At 41.2% G+C, this 21,618-nt stretch overlaps 1 protein-coding gene and 3 long non-coding RNA genes across 7 annotated transcripts; 1 reads left to right on the forward strand and 3 right to left on the reverse strand.

Annotated features, from left to right (window-relative positions):
- Positions 1-845: 845 nt before the first annotated feature.
- On the reverse strand, positions 846-2,162 carry LOC143712036 (uncharacterized). Its single transcript, XR_013194968.1, has 3 exons — positions 2,091-2,162; positions 1,807-2,004; positions 846-1,174 (listed from the first exon to the last, which is right to left on the reverse strand). It is a non-coding gene; the product is annotated as an uncharacterized LOC143712036 (long non-coding RNA).
- Positions 2,163-2,170: 8 nt separating this feature from the next.
- On the reverse strand, positions 2,171-4,192 carry LOC143712037 (uncharacterized). Of its 2 annotated transcripts, XR_013194970.1 has the most exons (4): positions 3,992-4,192; positions 3,558-3,868; positions 2,586-2,764; positions 2,171-2,263 (listed from the first exon to the last, which is right to left on the reverse strand). It is a non-coding gene; the product is annotated as an uncharacterized LOC143712037 (long non-coding RNA). The 2 variants fall into 2 exon arrangements; XR_013194969.1 differs by lacking the exon at positions 3,992-4,192 and having other exon boundaries at positions 3,558-3,953.
- A 3,571-nt stretch (positions 4,193-7,763) lies between these two features.
- LOC143712038 (uncharacterized) lies at positions 7,764-11,951 on the reverse strand. Its single transcript, XR_013194971.1, has 3 exons — positions 11,847-11,951; positions 8,046-8,299; positions 7,764-7,953 (listed from the first exon to the last, which is right to left on the reverse strand). It is a non-coding gene; the product is annotated as an uncharacterized LOC143712038 (long non-coding RNA).
- Positions 11,952-15,351: 3,400 nt separating this feature from the next.
- Positions 15,352-17,221, forward strand: LOC143711384 (uncharacterized). 3 transcript variants are annotated; one of them, XM_077202825.1, is made up of 6 exons: positions 15,352-15,449; positions 15,534-15,565; positions 15,771-15,992; positions 16,188-16,347; positions 16,434-16,542; positions 16,745-17,221. In XM_077202825.1, exons 1-6 carry the CDS (start codon positions 15,410-15,412, stop codon positions 16,812-16,814), a joined length of 633 nt encoding a protein of 210 aa, XP_077058940.1. In that variant the 5' UTR covers positions 15,352-15,409; the 3' UTR covers positions 16,815-17,221. The 3 variants fall into 3 exon arrangements, 2 of the variants coding, with proteins under 2 accessions (XP_077058940.1, XP_077058941.1); XR_013194836.1 differs by lacking the exon at positions 16,745-17,221 and having other exon boundaries at positions 15,534-15,617; positions 16,434-16,533; XM_077202826.1 differs by lacking the exon at positions 15,534-15,565.
- Positions 17,222-21,618: the final 4,397 nt, after the last annotated feature.

Below are 21,618 nucleotides of genomic sequence, written 5' to 3' on the forward strand. Positions count from 1 at the left end.
TTGTCAGTATTTTGCAAACTCCGGTATAGTCCAATTCCAAGCCCAGAGACAAAAGTTTATTGGCTGCATGTATTTCTGACCTGAATAATATATTAGTTTCAACAGTTTTAATATTTTCTGTTAAAATATGCCAGGTGTGCTAGAGTTATGGGTGGCAGTCCAGACAATGGCAGTAGCTAACAGCACTGTTGGTGTTGTTTTTGATTGTCTTTTTTAATTGTAGTATTGTTGGCTGACAATATTTTTGTTCCCTTCTACTCCCATGGTGTTATAATTCATAGAAAAAAGTGGAAAAGCATCTAATTAGTATGAATGATATTTACATTTTGAATAAAACTCTTAATGTATGAAAAATATGAAACATCTTAAGGTTTAAATGGAATATGAATCAATAGACAAGATTTGAAAATGCATGAAAAATAAATTCACTATGAATACTTGGAAAAGTGAAGGATCTAACTCTTTTGAATTGGATTGAAAAGATGAATAAACTGGTAATGTATGAAAAAAACATGGCATGTTTAATGGCTTGAATGAGGATTTTAGATTAACAGTGGAGGACAGAAGGAGAGAAGTTTAACTGCCAAAAACACCTTAGCGTCTGACAGATGCTGGAGGGACAGAAGTCAGTATGACTGAATGTGATATAATGAACAAACTGTCTGTTTATAAACACAATAAATGTCTTGTAAAACAAAGAAAATAAATATATATATATTCAAAATAAATAAAATATATAAGTCATTCTAAAATTATTAACAAAAAAAAAAAAAAATTTAACTAAACAAAACTTAATATTGAATATCAACTGAAGTGAACTGTTAATCCTGAAAAATGAACAGAATTACTGCATCTAAACACAAATTAAACACAAACTAGCACAAATATAGCTCAAGTGAAAACTTAATGGAAATTCAGTTTTACACACAGTGACATCATGCGAGGCCAAAGGTTGGAGCTTGCAAAATTCCCTCCATCATACATTTTTTAAAAACTTCATAGGAAGAGTGCAGCGGCAGGCGGAGTACAAGAACACAGGTATTTGCTTCTGGGAAGATCCTGTCGCCCTCATGAAGGAACTGAATTTGTGGACGGTGTGGAAATCCCAGTGGAGGCACTGTTGAGGCTCCAGATGTAAACTCCAATACTTTCTCTAGGGTGACTGGACTGCATTCTCCTTCTGTAACACAAGAAAGTGTTGAGAAACAGTAATTTGGACCCCTTAAAACGCGTTCATTTTATTTTTAGGGCCATGTCGCCCAGCCCTAATCTTTTGTAGGTATACTTGGAGCAATTTGTGGTAAATATTAGGGCTGGGTATTGTTAGGAATTTCACAATTCGATTCGATTTCGATTCTTGAGGCTTCGATTCGATATTGATTTATTAGCTTCGATATCGATTCAAAAATTAGAAAATACACAAGTAATTAAGGCTACCTGAGTATATTTTTAAATAATGTGTGCAGTATTACCAATGTTTAAGAACAAATTAACTCCAGCATGTTTCATAGGATTTGATGATTCGATATTGAATTGAGAAACAAATAATTGCAATTTATTGATGAATCGATATTTTTACCCAGCCCTAGTAAATATCAACCACAAAAGCCTCAGTCAAGCACTATTTTGGTGAACTATTACAACAATATGAACAAGTTTAAGGGAGCTACCAATGTTCACACAACCAGACTTCAACTATGGCATTATTAGCATTTATTTTTCTGCCAACCAGGACAACAAAATGACCACTAATAATTGTGCTACATAACTTGTACAATTAATAGTATACCTTCAATATCAATTAACCAGTCACACCAAAAGCATATTGTCATGTTTTCACGGTCGCTCCTGTTGCTGCCCTGCACAGAGAAGTCTACGTCAAATAAAGTGCTTAGGTCCTTCGCCTGTAGTGGAATCTCCTCACTGACAAACATGCTGTAGAACACTGCCGGATTCTTCCTCAGCTCCTCTAGTAAACCAAGGGTTTTTAACCCCTCAGCAAACCTATAAAAACATGTGACAATGTGTGAATCGTCCTGGGTCAATGACGGTTTCATTTTTTGGACAAATAAGACAGGTGAGGCACTTACTGGTCCAAGGCAGTCGCCAATCTTCCATTGACGAAGAAGTCTGCAGCTGACTGGACAAGGGAGTCCTTCTCCTCCAGACTGGACACATGTCTCAAGGCACCTATTATGCTGAGACTATCTGCTGCCTCTGCAATTACACTGTTCGCCTCTCGGACTGTTGCTGCTTCCTGTATCTAAAAGGAAAAAAGAAAGACAAAGATAGTGAGTGAGTCGGAGTGAGTGCAAAATTGGCTTGTAAGGATACCTTCCCTATATAAATTAGATGTTTAATCAATATAGCGCTCGTGTTTATAAGGATGCTCGTGGATATCCTCACAGCTGTGGTTCGTCCGCAGCCACAAGGCAGAAGGCCGAGTGACGCAGGTAACCTGCTTTTATACAGCAGTTCCACTTGCATCTGAACACGTTTGAAGCGACTCATAAATAGAAAGTTAATAGAAAATAGGGCTGTTACAGTACTGTACATTCAAAGTATAACGCCTTTCACCTGCTTACTTTTATTAACTGTTCCATGAAAGCATGGTCACCAACTTCATCCACCGTGGCCGGGGGTGTTGGTATCCCACAGATTTGATGGTAAAGCCTTCCAGAAAAGAAGTGTGGACCAACTCCTCCATGGACTACACACACAGCAATCATTTTTGCCACCCACGTGTAAAGTTTAGTCTGCAAAGCTAAAATTAAAAACGTAACAGTAAGGTATTGTAGGGTCTGGACCAATCAGACACACACTTATTATTCATATTCATTATATTTAACGAATATAAAGGTCTATGAAACTCTCCCCCAAAACTAACCTCACAAATGAAGTTACTTTGTCAGCCGGGTGTCCGGTTACAGAACACTTTAAGACTGATAACAGACTTTTACGACCTCAAAGGAAATAATTATTCTTCTGTGGCCATGGAAGATACCCTTTTCTTAAAATAAATTAATAATCAAAAGAGTTCGTTGGACGAACTGATTAATTGATTCTAATATTAATTCAGCCACATCAAGTTAATCCAATTAACTGACCCAAATATTCATAATTAATAATAACAAGTTATTATTGATTATTAATATTTCCAAAAAGCTGTGTTCCTTACAGTATTAAGAAGCATTACATTAAGCAGCATTACAGCAGAGCAATATTTTAAAGCTATGATTAATATTAGTGCTACTACAAATAATAACTTAATTGCACCTTTCAAAACATGTAAAAAGTTGTTTCAGTACATTAAAAGACGAAGAATCATGGAAGAATCCCAACCAAGAATTAACAAATCAAGGCAAAATTATTAAACAAATAAAAGACGATAGACAGACAATAACAAAGGATGACACCTGCCAACATATAAAAACCAAACAGAATAAACAATAAATCAGACAGGAGAAATAAGGGGGCAAGCATTTTTAAACGGGTTATACATTTCTAGAAATCTGCCAGTTGAATGACGACAGTCCTAAGAATTTGGGCTTCCCTACCTTGAGTATCAAGAGACAACTGCCGGTCTTTCTCATGTCCCTCAAAGATATTTGACTGGTGGACAGCCCTCATCAACAGCCTTAGGTATTCTCTTGTCGGGCCGCCTTCGTCAACTGCCCCTTCACCATTGTCATCTTCATCCACAAACACAACATCCAATTTTGCTTCAGGGTTGAAGAACCTACGCTTGAACGCCCGCAGGCTACACAGTAAAACATTATCCCTGCACACATTTATTTGGTTGCTTGTTGGACAGAAGCTTCCATCAACTTTGCTGACCATTTTTTTCAATATGGTCTGTAGATCAATCCTGCAACCAAAGAAGTTCATGCATTTTATTTTAACCACCTGATTAAATGTAACAGGATAAAGAAATAGAAAAATCTACATGCACAAAAAAAAAAAAAAAGTCAAGTTAATGAGAAAAACATACTCATCCACAGGTCCTCCGAGGTGATGTGTTGATACAGGAGACTGATTTTGTGAAACAGTCTCATCTTGTTCATCAAGAATAATGATTGGTTCCTGGGCAGATGAAGGAGGGAGTGAAGGTTCATCATGAAGAGTCAGGATTTCTTGTGGTTGTGAGAACAGATTGAGCCGTGAGCGGGTGGAGGGCTCGGACAGCAGTGGCTGGAGAGAGGGCACAAAGAGACTTGGCTGGGTGGAGGGCTCGGACAGCAGTGAGCGGGTGGAGGGCTCGGACAGCAGTGAGCGGGTGGAGGGCTCGGACAGCAGTGGCTGGAGAGAGTGCACAAAGAGACTTGGCTGGGTGGAGGGCTCGGACAGCAGTGAGAGGGTGGAGGGCTCGGGCAGCAGTGAGCGGGTGGAGGGCTCGGACAGCAGTGAGCGGGTGGAGGGCTCGGACAGCAGTGGCTGGAGAGAGGGCACAAAGAGACTTGGCTGGGTGGAGGGCTCGGACAGCAGTGAGAGGGTGGAGGGCTCGGACAGCAGTGAGCGGGTGGAGGGCTCGGACAGCAGTGGCTGGAGAGAGGGCACAAAGAGACTTGGCTGGGTGGAGGGCTCGGACAGCAGTGAGAGGGTGGAGGGCTCGGACAGCAGTGAGCGGGTGGAGGGCTCGGACAGCAGTGAGCGGGTGGAGGGCTCGGACAGCAGTGAGCGGGTGGAGGGCTCGGACAGCAGTGAGCGGGTGGAGGGCTCGGACAGCAGTGAGCGGGTGGAGGGCTCGGACAGCAGTGGCTGGAGAGAGTGCACAAAGAGACTTGGCTGGGTGGAGGTCTCGGACAGTGATGACTGACCATAGGATGTATGGTGTAGGGCATAAGCTCCATTTTGTTGATCTGAGAGAATTTCCTGAAGACAAACATGCACAATACATGAGCTTCCACAAACAAAACGCATTCCGTTTTCATTTGAGACTGGAAATAAATGTAACACAATTACCTGTACATGCTGATTTGAAAACCAAAGCACATATAGAGTTGAGGATGCTTTTATGCCATGATCCATCATTGACCCGGAAGAACTGCTCTCAACTGATCTTGATGATGTGGCTTCTTGCACCACAAAGATTTCACTGGCAATATCATCTTGCCCCACAAAGTCAAACAAGATCTAAAAAGAATGAGAAACAGTGTTACACCAGTCAAGTTTTACAACTCACTGAACCACTGAGAAGACACTTGATATTTTCTTAAGCTGAACACACATCACCTGGATTGGCTCCGACAAGCTGAATTTCCTCATATTGATGTGTCCATTTGGGTATTTAAATTTGATTAACACCCCATCTGAGGGTTCCTCACATGCAGACATTCGCTGACGTCTTGCCTCAATAGCCTGAAATGTGATCTCTCATTAAAAAAATAAAAACCTTCAGCTAGTTTATCAAACTAATATACCATAAACACAAACCTTTTGACGTCTTTCCTCACAGGCCTGATAGGCTCGTTTCTTCCTCTCCTATTAAAAGACCACATTAAAAGTATGTATGCATTCTGTAAAAGAATGTAAATCTTACATAAATCGAACTTGAAAGTATTACCTTCTCCTGATCCACCAACAAACTTGTATTATACTCATGGTCTTGCTGGGCACGTATTGCTCGCCATTCTTGAAGAGCCTAAAGCAAAGCATTAACAAAAAATAAATAAAAAAGCAATTTCTCACAAATCACCATAAAAATACTACACACATAAAATGAATAAATGCTTAAAAAAAAATAGATCCTATACAGTGTCAAAATTGGTAACCTGATTTGCAGCCACACTTTGAGCTAGGGTGCTGTCAGCCACAGGCACGGTCTCATCTTGGACTGGAGCAATTGAGAGTGGTGGGAATTAATTCATGGATATGGCAGAGGATGTGGATGCCACCTGGTAGTACACAGAAAATCCAAATGATTTCTCCTTCAGCAAGTGAACACATTCGTAGTGGAAACAATACATTAGAAAAATGACAAAAACTGTTATCCTAGGGAATGTAACTGAATATCACACAGAATAAATAGATGCATCTTAGTATGGGGTGAGAATTGTTCCATTATTCCAAATAAATAGATTATGATCCACAAATAAATGTTAAGAAATTCACAAAAATATATCAAAATTCACAAATAAAAAAAATGAGATTTGCAAATAAAAATATATACATGTACAAATGTGTTTTATGCCACAAACACAACTCTGCCTGGCATTTATTTGTGAACCGCTTTCTGTGCATTTGTAAATCCCCTTACGCATTTGTGGATTTTGAAACACTTCTAGTGTCTACGTGCAGACAAATCCACAAATAAGTGGACACCACCCACCGTTTACCTAAGCCAATCAGATTGGCCACATTGAGCTGACCAATTGTAGCACGTTCTCACTACAACCAATCACGTTATGCTTTACACTCAGAGCGAGAACTGGGCTGCGTTCCAGTCCAAAATTGACATGCCCTTCACTCGCTAACTTCCCTCCGTCTCGTTCACTCGGATGTGCGTCATTGCTTACGTTGCACGAGTGTCCACTTCTGGCGGAAACTGCAATGGGCTGAACTGGAACGTCCTAAGCCCTTGATCACTTGGAATCAGCTATGGAGTTGATTTATTATTTACAATTTTTTTCCCTTTAAGAATTTGTTTAATGCAGCATCCAAATATATATAGGTGTGTTTGGATTGTTTTATATATATAAAAAATCTAATTAATATATCAGAGTTGTTTGTGGTGATTAGACGAGATCGGCGGCGACGTCACAATCGTGTTGCATTGTGGTATATGGAACTGCCTGAAGTGTATATATGAAGTAGACTCGCTCCCTCGGTCAAAATCGAGGGAACGAGTGTCTGTCCATATAAACTTCCCTCGTCCACTTCACGAAGTGGAACGCACTTCAAAATGGCGACAGGGATTCCCCCGAGGGGAAGTGCTTAGGGAAGTTCGCAAGTGCATGTCTAAAAGTAGACTGGAACGCAGCACAGGATCTGATTAATTTTGCAGATATTTGCAACCCCTGAAAGCTGTAATGGGAGCTTCATTCAAATTAGCTGGTTGTGTGGTTAAAACACCCCGTTTCCAAAAGACTGTTTAAGTCTTTATGAGTTTAAGGCTTTTTTATATTTATTATTCTTTATTAGTAACTCAGGATTACACACAAATTATGATCACAGATCCCGAGCATCATAACACCCTTTCTACCGGACTCAAGTGGTGCGTCAAAAGCAAATAGCCGATTATCTTCCCTGCTGCCGTAGCAGTTTTAAATCATGTAAAACTAACATGTTTGCAATGTTAACAATTTTGCCCATGACGTCTGTTTTCTTCCCTGAAGATATATGACGTATAATCTTCTTTATTGACTATGCTGGCTACATGAAAATTCATAATTCGTGATAGTTTCTAGTGGATGCGGCGCAGCGCGACACAATGATTAATTGATAGTAAATGGATGCCCGTTCTTCTTCTGAAGTAGCGGCTACTACACGCAACTACGGAGGACACATCATTTGCACATTTGCTTTGTCCAAAGTGTTTCAAAATCCACAAATTCGTGAGGGGATTTACAAATGCACAGAAAGCGGCTCACAAATAAATGCCAGGCAGAGTTGTGTTTGTGGCATGAAACACATTTGTACATATATATTCTTATTTGCAAATCTCATTTTATTTATTTGTGAGTTTTATAATTTGTGAAACTCTTTACATTTATTTGTGGATCTTAATCTATTCATTTGGAATAATTGAACAATTATCACCCCATATCATAATACATATAAGAAAAAGACAATAAAAACAGAGTTTATATTTGTATTTGCCTCATCACTACAAAGTGCATAATGGACATTAAAATTATTGCACATCTAATGATTTTTGTTATGGACCTGATCTAAAAGCACTTGTGAGGTCTCCTCTACTGAATTCTGGGACATGGCAGAGAGTGGTGATGTTACCTGATGGTAGAGAGGGTAACTTCAGTTATAGACATTACAGAGAACACATTTATATGATAGTAAGATATAAATCCCTGTGTATAATTTCAAACCTGCAAGACAGTGGCTCGTGGCACGATGTAAAGTCTGCTTTTGCCAACAACTGCTTTTAGTTCCTTCACAGAACTAACTTCTAATTTCTGGATCTTGCGTCCTTTGCCTGTCCTTGCCAATTCAAAGCCAACCAAATTTAAACTGATGAGAGGGTAGCTTTGGCAAACAAAGTTGTTCAATTCAGATAAACTCCAGTTTAACTCAATCTTTGAGTTTGTGCGTCCAGCCTCCGTTGACTCATGCACAGGTTTTCCTAAAAATGGAAATGTAAACATCAGTATAATCGGTTCCTTGGGGCAAAGTAACGCATTCATTAGTAAAAAAAAAAAAAAAAAAAAAAGGTAGGTCGGTCTATATTTTTTTCCAAGATTCAATGTGTAAAAAAAAACAAAAAACAATCACCAGTACAATTTATATTAATAAACATTAACTTGTACAAAATTGGCATTATATGACCCCTTTAAAAGACCTGTGTGACCCGTTTTATATCACTAGTGCAGTGTCCATTCTCGGAACATAAGCCCTGCTCGCGTGTAGTGATGTGTCGTTCATGAACGATTCGTTCATTTTGAACGAATCTTTAATATGACTCGGGACTACCGAGTTGTCTCAGAGAGTGATTCGTTCATTTTGTGTTGACCGCGCATGCGCATTGCGCAACAGAAGAACTAGGCCGTTTCTCAAAACCAAGAATGCAAAGAACGGACTTGTGTTCTTGGGGAGAACGCTCTTGCTGGTTGTTCTTGGAAGAATGAACTTACAAGGTGACGAGCACACAGAACGCTGCTGACAGTTTGAGGCGATGTGTTCTTGCTGGTATTGCGCAATACCCCCGCACAGCGCCGTCTTCAGTACGCAAACATAACAAGAATTATTAATGATAACAGCCAGGTTTTTAGCATGACTGGCCGGTTGGCTCGCTAGCTACACCCGTGTGCGCTTATGGAGATTCTTCACTACCGAAAATGTTTGAGCATATTTTCGATTCGCCATAAATTTTCGTAAAAATGGCAATATTTGAAATCAACACAGTAGATTTCTCGCATCAAATGTTCTCAGAAGTGAATTTAGTGATGAAATAGCATAGGAAATTGTAGAAAAACGACCTACTGTTGTTCTGCCTTTCTGCTCCCCGCTCCTTCCTCGAATGCCGAAATGAATGCTGGGATATTTCTGCCGTCAAGTTCACACAAGTTACCAACCGATGCATCCTCGGTAAAATGGGCGTGTCAAGAACACTTCCGGGATTTTTAACCGTTCTTGCCAAAATGCAAACTTGTGTATTGAGACAGTACTTGGGCAGCGACTGATGACGTTTCACAAATCCACAAGAACACAAGTACAGACAAGAAGGCATATTGAGAAACGGCCCTAATCATTCCTGTTTCCAGTACAGATTCAGAACCCATATCTCTCGAGTCTTCGGGTTTGGGACGGGTACGAGTCTTTCGTTCTTCCTGTCAGTCACATAGAGGCTATGCTGTCTGTACCGGAAAGATAAATGATTAGTTCATCTGGTTCGGGGTCGGACGGGTCCGAGTCTTTCGTTCTTCCTGTCAGTCCCATATAGGCTATGCTGTGTCAGTACCGGAAAGAGAAATGATTAGTTCATTTTTTCGAGTCTTCGGGTTTGAGTCCTTCGTTCTTTTGTCACGTGACTTGTAAACGTATTGAATAGCCTACTAATTCACAACCTTTTTACAAACAAGCACGTAGTTAATGTATAATATAATAGTAGTTAATTAATGTATAATATATAATAAAACACACCACAGATGCACAAGAAACATTTAGAAAAGAGATGGACAGGGCTAATAAGATGGAACTTTTATTTTTCAGATAATGTTTATTGCACATATTTTGTATTTTAATTCCTAAATATAAAACAATATACATTCAGATGCAGTCAATAATAGGAATCTAATGTTGCATTTGATGCGAGATACCAGCGGTCACGTGACAAAAGAACGAAGGATTTAAAACCCGAACTCGAGACTCAAAGAAAATGAACTAATCATTTCTCTTTCCGGTACAGACAGCATAGCCTCAATGTGACTGACAGGAAGAACGAAAGACTCGGACCCGGCCGAACCCGAACTCGAGATTCGAAAGATGAACTAATCATTTCTCTTTCCGGCCCTGCTGTATCACACACGCGTGATTTTTTTTCCCAAACCACTTCAGTGGAAATCCCGCCCTGCAGCCGATTTAAAAGTTTTCATTGGTCATGTCAATCACTGTACTGATTGCCTACACCAAACACTGATCCCTAAACCTACCCGTCACTGTAACCTAAACCAATGAAATCGGCTGCAGGGCGGGATTTCCGCTGAAGTGGTTTGGGAAAAAAAATCACGCGGCCCAGACAGATCCGAGTCAGACACTGGCGAGTCGACAACTAACGTCTCGAGACACGAGAGGAGAACTAACCTGATAAATATGAAGTTGCAAAGGAAAGAACGTCTCGGATCAGGAGGTGAGGTGAACCAACAGAATCAGACTGCAATAGCCTGAACTTAAGACCCAACAACTAATCAATTAATAAAACATTTCGGTTTCTTATAATTTGGCTTTGGCTACATTACCCTATAGTTTATTTTTATTCTTTTTACAAATGTAATCAACATTTTCGTAAGTACTAGATGTGTTGGGATATTTAACATGCCATTTTAATTATATTATGCTGAAATGAACGAAATGACTCGAAAAAAGATTCGTTCATTTTGCTGAACGAGACTCAAAGATCCGAGTCAGTAAAATGATCCGAACTTCCCACTACTACTCGCGTGATGCGCGCCGCTTTCTTTATTTAAATCTACCCTACTTTGTCAGTAATTTGTTAGTGAGAAAAATATTAGACTACCTTATTAAAAATATTGCTTAAGTTAACAGATCTGTGTGTGTGTTTTATATCACTAGTGCAGTGTCTGTTCTCGTGCATATAAGCTCTGCTCCCGTGAGGTGCGCCGCTTCCCGCTCGCGCTGTTCTCTAGTTTATTAATTCTGAACGTGTCGCGTCTCGCCCGTCTATCTATATTGCACCAAATACGACACTGCACTCCCTTGTGAAGTCGTTTGGATGAACGGTTTTTGAAATAATCAAAATGCAAACGACAGACAGACACACATTTGCTCACATACGCAAGGTCTCTCTCTCTCCCTCTCTGTCGTGGGCGCGCTACACCGTTTGGAGCTCCCGAGCTCTAGATTCCGGGAGATTTGAACTAATTTGCGGGCATCAGGGAGCCGCTATCAATATGCGGGAGACCCTGGAACTTCCGGGAGACTTGGGATGTCTGAGACATATAGAGATTCCGAAGCTTCGAATATTCGATGTTCATTACTACCGAAGCTCAAAAAAATGGTATTCGGACCAGCCCTACATACGATATATGGTGTAGCTTAGCCTCTGAATGCACCACCCAGATACTCACAATAACCATAACCACCATTGACTAACTTCAGATAGCTGATGCAAAAGGATTCATTGGGAGGCATTCCTGGACACTTTCAAAGTGATGCCTTGGCATGAGAAAGTGTTGCATAGGTGTAACTATTAAAAATGGCTACATGGAAACTGTTATGGAAAAGCATCAGAGTAAACTTTTACAATATTTCTTTAAAACAAATGTTAAATGTATTTTAACACTCAAATGTTTACCAATATAACAACAGTATAACTAATGGTACCATACAGACTAAAGCTAACATCAAATTCAAAGCAGCCCATTAGCAGGTTAGATAATAAGGTGTAAAAGTAAGTAAAACTCAATTCTTATGTGCTTTAATCTCATATTTACCTAATCCATGTTTAGCAAGTTCCTCAAGTTCTATTGTGGGGGGCAGAAAACCATTATCTGGCCCTGGAAGGAGGAAAAGTTTTGCTTGCCAAATAGGGTTTTCCCTTCGGCCACCAGATCCTCCTGTAAACACAAATGCATAACTGTGTCAGCAGTAATTCTTGGCTAAAATGTTCCCATGTTTCCAGCATGACACAAATATAGCGACCCTAGCGAACCCATTAATTATCTACAACATAATTTCGCCTAGTCAAAACTTATTTTAAGATATCTGAAAAGGAACATGTAGATATCTTGAATTGAGGTGAATTAAAGATATCTTGAACTGGAGTTATGACTAGTCAGAATCAAATTGTAGATATCTCAAACTGGAATTACAGATATCTACAATTCAGTTGCAGATATCCGTAATTCACATAGTGGATATCTGCAAATGAATTGTAGATATCTGTAATGATAAACCCCATACAAATGAATGGTAAACGTGACGTCATTTGTCCTAGGAAGAATGTCTTTGTGGATATCTGAAATGACAATTATGGATAGGAAGAATGTAGTTGCGGATATCTGAAATGTTCTTTTTGACTAGGCAAAACTGAATTACAGATATCTGCAACACATATCCAGTCTACCTGTTAAATGCCAAAATGGCTTGCCATACGTCTTACTTACTGGCCGTATTCTGTCATAAAATGGATCGTCAAAAGACGTTTTTTTCTACTGAAGATGTTTTATTTGAAATCACTCGAAGCAGCGATGATGAAATTGAGGAGAGTGAAGACAACGACGAGCGCGATATGCTTGAGGACGGAAAAGATGATACAATTTTATATCGGTGAGTTGCTATAAATAATATGTATGCACACATTATGTGTGTGTGTGTGTGTGTGTGTGTGTGTGTGAGTGAGTGTCTGTTTTTCCCATTTGTTTTATAATGTAAATGCATTGCAGTCTGAAAAGACGATGCTATTTATGTATTTATTTATTTGTATATATATGTATTTATATTTGTATATATTGGACAATTGTACAGTTGTTTAGTTTTTTTTAATGTTTTCCTAGCACACACACTGCAAAAATTACAGGAACAACTAAACACCTGTACAATTGTCCTATACAGTATAAATATAAATAGACTGCCAATTTTTCTGTAATTTTTCCTAGCACACTCTCTCTCACACACACACACACACACACACACACACACACTATATATATATATGTGTGTGTGTGTGTGTGTGTGTGTGTGTGTGTGTGTGTGTGTGTGTGTGTGTGTGTGTGTGTGTGTGTGTGTGTGTGTGTGTGCTAGGAAAAATTACAGAAAAAAATTACATATTCCTGTCTGATGGCCGCCCATCGGTGTGATTGTTGGTTCTATGTCTGGCCATCCATATGAATGCTGAAACGCAAGTGTCAAAGCGCAAAGCGCAAGTAACTTTGTGGGCGGATCCCGGCTCTGTTGCTATTTTCCCGGCGGGATAAATGCCTCTTGCGCCTGGCGCAAATCTAAAAGGGGTTGGTCTGAAGTAGCTTCATTATTCATAGGTGTGGTTTGGGCGTAACGGGAAACAAACCAATAAGAGCTTTATATCACATTCCCTTTAAGAGCATGATGAACGAGGTGCGCTTGTTCCATGGCGCAATACTATTATAACGGCGCATTTACCAGGCGCGCTTCAGAATCGGTTCACAGCCGAGGAGATCGATGTTCTCGTCATGGCCGTAAAAGAAAGAGAAGTGACATTGGGGATGGGACAAACCCACCCAAATTAGCTTCGGTTAAACATGCATATAATAATTTGGGTAAATGTGTAAGCTTTCCCAGATAGCAAAAACTATCCGCACGGCTTCTTTTTGCCGCCGGCCCTAAGCTGTCGGCTATAGGTGCGTCTCGCTGGCGGGGATGAAACGTTTGCCGCCGAATTCGTCACTCCCATTTTTTGCGAGATGCCGCCGGCGAATAGCTGGCGAGCCGACTGCTTCATTTTCTCTGGCGGTTGCCTCCGTCTAATGGACCGCGGCCGGCTGGCGGCAAGCCGCTTTGAAATACAAGGATTTCTACTCTCAAAATCGACCAGCCATGGCTATTTTTTTTTTTTTTTTGCTCCAAAGCCATTAGGGTTTAGGCTATAACAGATTCTTGACTCTTGATTCCATGATAAGGTTTAGGAAATGACATTTAAATTACTTTGAAACTCTGAAGATTATACAGTAAAATATATTTAATTATTTTATGCAGGTACAAATTATTTACATTTCTTTGATTGATGCACATTTGAGACATGCACCAATAAACCAAAAATAATTTGGCAATAAAACTTACTTGGCAAGAAATATATTTCTTATTAGGTTTTAAAATAGATATTTAATTAATGGTATGAACAATTTAGCAGATTATTTTTTTAAAGGCAATTAAAAAAAATCTAAACACATAACATATAAATGTTAAAAATGTATTACTAAAACACATTACAAAGACTGTGAACTGTGAAGTACTGAATTGTGGAGTTAGACCGTACAGTTTTGCACTGCTGTGTTCAGGATTTTTTGGGCGGGGCTAAAACGGTGGCTCGATGATGCACTGGAGCCACTGAGTCTGGCCCCTCTCCTAACAATATGACTAGAGCACATTGCATCAGTTTGCCGCAGTTAGATTAGAACACTTAAATAGCACGGTGTTACAAACTCCTGTACGGTAGGTGGCGGTATGCACCTAAAAGTTGGTTACAACTTACAATCCGCCATTAATCAAGAGAAGAAGAAGATTGCCGAAGTTACTACAGCCTACAGTTTGCTAGCTAGCAAAGTTATCGACTACCATAGTTTAAGTAAGTATATGTTTCCTTTTTGTGTAACGCAGTATTATGTTTACATTGTTTTTAGTTTATCTTTTTAAAATATCTAAGTTAGTAATCTTTGTTCTTGCAGTATGCTGCTAGTCCAGTAGCTAACGTTAGCTAACACATGCTGTTTTGCCATTGTTACAGTACACACTGAGGTTAAGCAATGTTGCTAGTAACGTTACATGTAGAAATGTAATTCGCTACTTACAGTAGTTAGCCAAAGCTTTACATCTAGAAAGACTACGTATAACTTGTGTTTTTTTCTAACAAAACATAACATAATAATGTATATAAGTTGTGTAAATTATTTTGTTTGTCTGAACAAGTATGCTGCTAGTTCAGTTCACAATGTAGCAACAGTGGTTAATATTGGTTCTCTTTGATCACTGCAGCAAGCTTTATGGAATAGAACATGTGACATACAACATGCATGGATTGGTTTGGTGCACCTCAGACAAGATGCCAAACAGTATGGTGTCCTTGATAACATCTCATGCTTCCCATTTGAAAACTTCCTTGGGGGCCTGATTAAACAATAGGAGAAAGTCATCGCTCAGTTATTGGCCCTTGGACCCCCCTGGCACCTCGTGTACAGCATGAAGTTTTCTGCTATGAAGGTATATTCTAGGCCTATGTCTTAGTGTCCAGCGTTTTAACAGTATTGAAAATAGTGCCTTTAGTTGTATTTTTTTTTTTATGTAGATTTCCAGAGACTCCAGAATGGAAAAACAAGCCCTGAGGGAAAGCAATGCACCAGCAGGTGAGAACATGCACACTTTCTTAAATTTAACTTTTTTTGTGTGTGATGTAGGTCCAAAATTACCATATGCCTTTCATTTTGTAGCTTCAGATAACAGCGGCTCACTTCGAGAGCAGGTTAAGCAAGTTGGGACAATGTTGAAGACGTTTGCTCGCACTGGGCAATCAGGTACAACTTGCAAACAACGCAGGCGTTGGTTGTTGGTTTAATTCCCACTGGGGTCACCTGTACATGTAGTAGACCTAGATATAACTGTCATAGTTTAGTAATTGAGGGACCAGGACTGACTACTTTATTCTTTTATTCTGGGAACCCCTGCAGGTGCAGATCAGACCCCAATGCTGCAACGTCTTGGAGAGTTTGGTGATGTTGTGCGTAGCATGGACAACAAAATGGACACTATGCTGCAACATTTTCAGTGCCAATGTGTCTGTTGGAGAGTTATCCCTGCCAGGGGATCTGTTACTCCCCCTAGACACCCAGGAAGATTCGGCGTTACTTGACAACAGTATGAGGCAGGATAAAGAGCTCCAGGAACGATTTGTAAGTGTGCTGATTTCGTTTATAACGCCATAGTAAAAAAAAAAAAAACAGTCATTTTTTTTTCTTCTAAAAAGTAAAATTAAGATTGTACACTGCATATTCTACAGTCTGAATCCACAGCCTGTTACATTTTAAATTTATGAGAAGCTTCAGAGAAATGTAATTTGTTACACTTTTGTTTTTTTGTATTTTCAGCTTCGGTTTTTGGAAATCGCATGTGGGAGGGACCTAAAGACAACCGTGTGGCGAATGCTTCAGAGTATCTTCTCTAATCACCTTTCCATCAATACAACCTGGGCTGGTGTAGGGGATAAAGCATGTTTTAGAGACCTTTTCCTGAAGACCATTGTTCAAAGTAAGTTGGATATTTTTTTTATATTTAAGTAGATGTGTATGACCTTATGCCATTCAAATGTAATGACAGCTCTTTATTTTCTACAGGAGCCATCCGGAAGAACCCGGCGACCCAGGATGCCACTGTTGAAGCGATCCAGGTTAACGTTACGCGTTACCTGAATGGAGCATCTGACTGTGAAGGTGGAAAAAGGCGCTGCACAGCTGAGAGGGACCCACAGCTGACCCCTTAAACCTAGGCTGACACCCCAGCATCACTGACAACTGGAACCCTTTTTTTATCCTGCAGTCAGTAACATCAAGACCTCTAAAAAAGCCTTGTTACAGTGCTTAACTATTCTATTTTTAAATATAGCTTGTAAATCCTAGATTATACATCTAATACTTGATATCTGCACATTATTTGGTATCAAATATTCTACTTGCCGTGACTTCAGTATTGGCTTATTTCATTCCGTCAGTGCTTAACGATTCTATTATAGTTTGTAAATCCTATTTCGTGCCTGATATTTTATATTGCACATGAACTAGTACCAAAAATTCTACCTTCATTCCATCAGTGTGCTTAACTGTTATTCTATTAAAAATAGCTTGGAATACTATTTCATACCTCTGATACTTGATATTGCACATTACCTGGTACCAAATATTCTACTTCATTCCGTCACAGTGCTTAACTGTTATTCTATTGTTAAATATAGCTTGTAAATACTTGTGCCACAGGTCAGCATTGCAGTTATAATGGTATATTCTACTCCAGAGCTTTACTCTAAATTATTACCACTTATCCTATTGTTAGAAATCACTTGTAAATATGATGTTATACCTCAAATTATTTGGTATCCTTCACTTTCTTTGGTACCAAATATCCTCATTACTTGTTTACTGGTAATTCTTTTCATCCCAGAGCTGACCCCCTATATTATTAGCAAGTATTGTAATTGTTAAAATTGTGTTTTTTTACAAGTGTTTTTTTTTTTAACCAAAATTTAATTGGAAACCTGCATGTTAGTGTGTGTGTGTGTGTGTGTGTATGTATATGTATATATGTATTTGTATTTTTCTGTTATATTTCAGTGATCTGACATCTTGTTTTAATGACGGTTATTGTACTTTGAAATGTGGAATTAAAATGCCAAATGGAAATTTGTCTGGTTTGATCAATCATTATTCTTGATAAACTGAATGCTATAAATATTAAAAATATATATAAGTGCAATAAGCTGCGGGACAGCTCGCTCGAAAATAGCGTTTGCCTCCGACGGGCCGCGGAAGGTCTGCCTTCGGTATAACGGCGGCTGGCCTGCGGGCCGGCCGCGGAACGAAGGCGGTAGGAAGGCGGCTGCCGCTTTTAAAAAGCGCCTGCCGCTGGCGGTGCGCCGTCAAACGTGTTTGCGATTACGCCATTCTGACGCTTCTACTGCCTCCGGAGCGCCGCCGGCGGTCCGCCGACTCATTGCTATCTGGGTTATGCCTATTTTCCCCATTGTCATGGACACAACAATGATTTCCCTCGTGTTTTAATATTTTTCCTTATAATAATGTATCATTTGCAAAAAGTTAAATGCATCTGTGTAGATGAGAGAATCATCTACTGTGTATGCGCGTTGTTCACACTCTGTATTATGGCCAAGCATGTGCGCTTAAAATAGCATCTGAATGTACGCGCAACGCGCCACTGACTTTAGACTAGTTTTTTTCTGGTCAGTGGCGCAATTGTTTTATAGAACAGCAAAATAGCATGAGGGAAAGTTTGCGCCGGAACACGCCTCCTCTTTTCGCTGAACCGCCCCGGGGACCGCAAGTGTATTTCTTAGTTAACCGACGTGTGTCTGTGGAGGGAAAAGTCCGCTTTGCGCGGGTGCAAAATAGGAATGATACATGCGTCAGTGTACATAGTCATTTGCGCCGGGTGCAAGATAGGGCCCACTGTGTTGGTGCGTGCTGATGTTCCTTCATCTCCTCCACCCCACAAAGATGAGACTCGCCACTTGCAGGGACCTTTGCTTCAGACAGCACCAAAGGAAGGCGTGAGTGCAGGATTTGTCCCCGAAAAACCCATTTTTTTGCAAGACTTGTTCAACGGCATTGTGCTTTCAGCCAAAGCGTGACTGCTTCACTGTTTGGCATAACCAGCACTGACTAAACTAAGCGTTTTGCCAGAGACAACAGCATTGTTGGAATTTTTTTTATACAGTAGCCTATTTATATCACTTATTGTTGTATTATCTGTTTTTATTTCCATACATTTTTATTTATATTTTTATTGTTCTGGTGTGCAAATAAATCACTTATATATAAAGTCTTATGGTTGTGTGTATTATTTTATAATTGAAAAAGCATGGTGCAGTATATATGACTAAAATAGCTTGCAGTTCAATTTGCGGCAATTAATTTAGTTTGGGGATGTGATTTCGTTGGATGTGCCTCAGGCAGGGGGAGGGAGAAAGGGAACTGACATAGTCTTGGAAAAAAGCTTGAAGGATCCCCATTTTTCATTATATCTTCCTTAAATTTGAAATATAAACTGATGAGACTTGTGGCTTTGAATCCTTTACTTACATGGATTCCTCCAGGTCTATTTTTATATATTTGTACATGAAATAATAACACATTATTTGTAGCGCACATTATTTTTGAGGCACTTCAACTTTTATAACTTTTTATCTGTTTGAGCATTTTCAGCGCTGATTGATTGTTAGTAGAGTCCCAAGTGTCTTCTTTCCAAAGAGACCTCAATTGTGTCTGTGGTGCACCGTTCTCAGGAGCTGTATTTATTTTAATTCAGGTTGGTCATTTTCAGCTGTGAGCCCCTTAGAGGGTTTAACAGGTTTAAAGCTAGAGGGAGAATGGCATCGGGGCTCTGGCCGCTGCATGCGTGTAACACACAGCGCGCCGAGTTTGCATGCAGGCGCGCACTCTGAGAGGTGCGTGCGCTCTCTGCACACTTAACACAATTCACAGGCATTGAGGGTGTGTGTGTCATAGAACGGGCTGTGCTTATGTGTGGGCGTGAGTACTGGGAAGTGGGCACCTTTCCTAGCTTTAAAGCACTCTCGGCGTGAGCCGGATAGTGTGTCATAGGGCATACAGTGTTTGTGAGTAGGGGTGGGCACTGCATAGTGGGCACCTTTTCTACATTTAGAACACACGCCGGCCGAGCCGGTCTCATTGATGTGGGCCGTGATTGAGTGTGTGACACAGAACGGGCCGTGCTTATGTGTAGGTGTGAGCACTGGGAAGTGGGCACATTTCCTACATTTATAACACCTTCGGCGAGAGCCGGACAAACAGACATAATGCTCTTTTTGAGACAAATCTGTGTAGCCGTGAAAACGGCCTTTGTGTACAGGCGAGCGGGTCGTGTGACGGGCTCGTTGGCTGTAAAATATACTTCTCCAGTCACCTCTGTTGAGGGAACTGAGAGAGCGAAGCGCGGTGCCTTTAATGGTGGTCCGGCCGCGGCGGGACTTAGCTATCTTCGTCTTCTCTGCGCTGTCAGGAAGACTTTGAGGGCTTGGGTTTCAGCAATCTTGGGCCTGGGCCCCCGGGGGGGAGGTGGCCGGTTAAGTCCTGCAGTCTTTCGAGGGCAGAGCGGGTTTGGACAGCCATCCAGCAGAGGGCGGGCACAAGTGCGTGGCCACCGCTTCCTCGACCGAAGGGATAGAGAGGTAGCCCTTGTCTTTCGCGCCGTCAACAATGGAGAGCGTCGAAGAGATCGAAGACCGCAGCCTGGCAGAAAGTGGCGCCTTCCAGCTCTTGGATAGCTCCTCGTGGAGTTCGGGCAGGAAGGGAGCGGGCCTCGTGTGAGGTGTCGAGCCCCGACCGGGCAGGAAGCAGCCGTCAAGCCTACTGGGCGCAGGTTCCTTGGGCAGCGATCACCCGAGGCCGAGGCTTTCCGCGGCCTTGGTGATGAGGCGAAGAAGCTCGACGTCGATGCTAGCACGCACGCCACTCGACTCTTGCAGGGAAAGGGCGGGGTCCTTCGGTCTGTGAGGCGGCGAGAGAACAGCGGTCCTCTTCCGCGTTGTCCCCGTCAGAGTCCAGATGCACGGCGGAAACAGACGGACGCTGGCCGGCCATGATCGAGGCAGGGGAACCAGAAAGCGATGCATGCGGGAACTCGGCCGGTGTGCGATCGCTCCCGAAGGTGGCTAAACCCGCCCGCAGGGTCGAAATAGCCATGTTGTCGCATTCCGGGCAGCCGCCTTGGGAAAGCGCGAGGTCGGCGCGGTTCTGTCCCAGGCAGGAAACGCACAGGATATGATGGTCCCCTTCGCTGATAGGGGCTCGGCAAGAGCCGCATTTCGTGAAGCGAGGCATTTGCAACAACGCCTCGGCTCTTCGTTAGCTGTAAGATATGCAAGAAAAGGATATGAGTGCCGGATAGCGCAGCAGGAACGGCGTGAAGCGCCAAGGAAATGGCCGTCTTCTCTTCTGCAGATGGCTCGTCCCGCTGTAGAGCTCTTCGACGGCGCAGGCTTCTCCAGAGATTCGGCGAAGCAGAGAGTTCGATGAAGAGATGAAAAATCAAAGAACACCCTATCTGTATTCAGCTTATATAGACATAAGCCACGCCTATTCTGGCGGGACGTGATGCGCGAGGGCGCCTGCGCCCTGATAGGCGCTGACGTCATAAATAGTCCACCAATAGGTTGCAGCAGTTGCCGCAGAGCAATCAATAGGCGCGCGAGCCGTGCAGCAATGCGTTTTAAGTTAATGCAAAATTATGGATCATTTTTGGCTTCAGTATTCTCGAGAAAAAAGGTTTTCCCGTAGCCTAAGCTAGCTTATGCAACACGATAGTACTCTCGTAAGCGAACTATTCAGTAATGTCTAATTAACAAGGTCTCACAACTCTTAATTTAATGTAGCTGTGGTCCTCAAGGACAATGATATTTGTATAATAATATTAGAGGTATTTTATTCCCATTCCATTACAACTCCAATGCCTTTGGTTTGCTTTTCTAGACAAACATAACTGGGCTGGCAAAAAGTGCACCTTGTAAGCACTACCTTTAGAGTATCATCAGCATAACAGTCATGGATAAATGCAAATAAGGGAATATGGAGTCATGAACTCTTGACCTCTTGGCTTGTTTAGAAAATGGTTAACATCTTCCTGCAGCTTGTAAACACCCAACTACTGGTTAAAAGTATTGTTACTCACTTATATAGCAATATGATACTTCATATTGTAGGGTATGAGCGCAGAATCATGGAGTCAGCATTCCTTAACACAATAAACACACGTTAACAGGGGTTTCTAAAG

This window comes from Siphateles boraxobius, unplaced genomic scaffold (assembly GCF_051911475.1).
Source record: "Siphateles boraxobius isolate OS27281-9 unplaced genomic scaffold, OSU_SipBor_1 5, whole genome shotgun sequence".
Taxonomy (NCBI): Eukaryota; Metazoa; Chordata; class Actinopteri; order Cypriniformes; family Leuciscidae; genus Siphateles; species Siphateles boraxobius.

What these genes read in the sequence shown, in the direction of transcription:
- LOC143711384 (XM_077202825.1), top strand. Translation starts at nt 15,410, where the DNA reads ATGGAAAAACAAGCCCTGAGGGAAAGCAATGCACCAGCAG. An exon ending in GGAAAGCAATGCACCAGCAG is followed by an intron (nt 15,450 to 15,533) that starts GTGAGAACATGC and finishes TTCATTTTGTAG; the next exon opens with CTTCAGATAACAGCGGCTCA. An exon ending in CCTGAAGACCATTGTTCAAA is followed by an intron (nt 16,348 to 16,433) that starts GTAAGTTGGATA and finishes TATTTTCTACAG; the next exon opens with GAGCCATCCGGAAGAACCCG.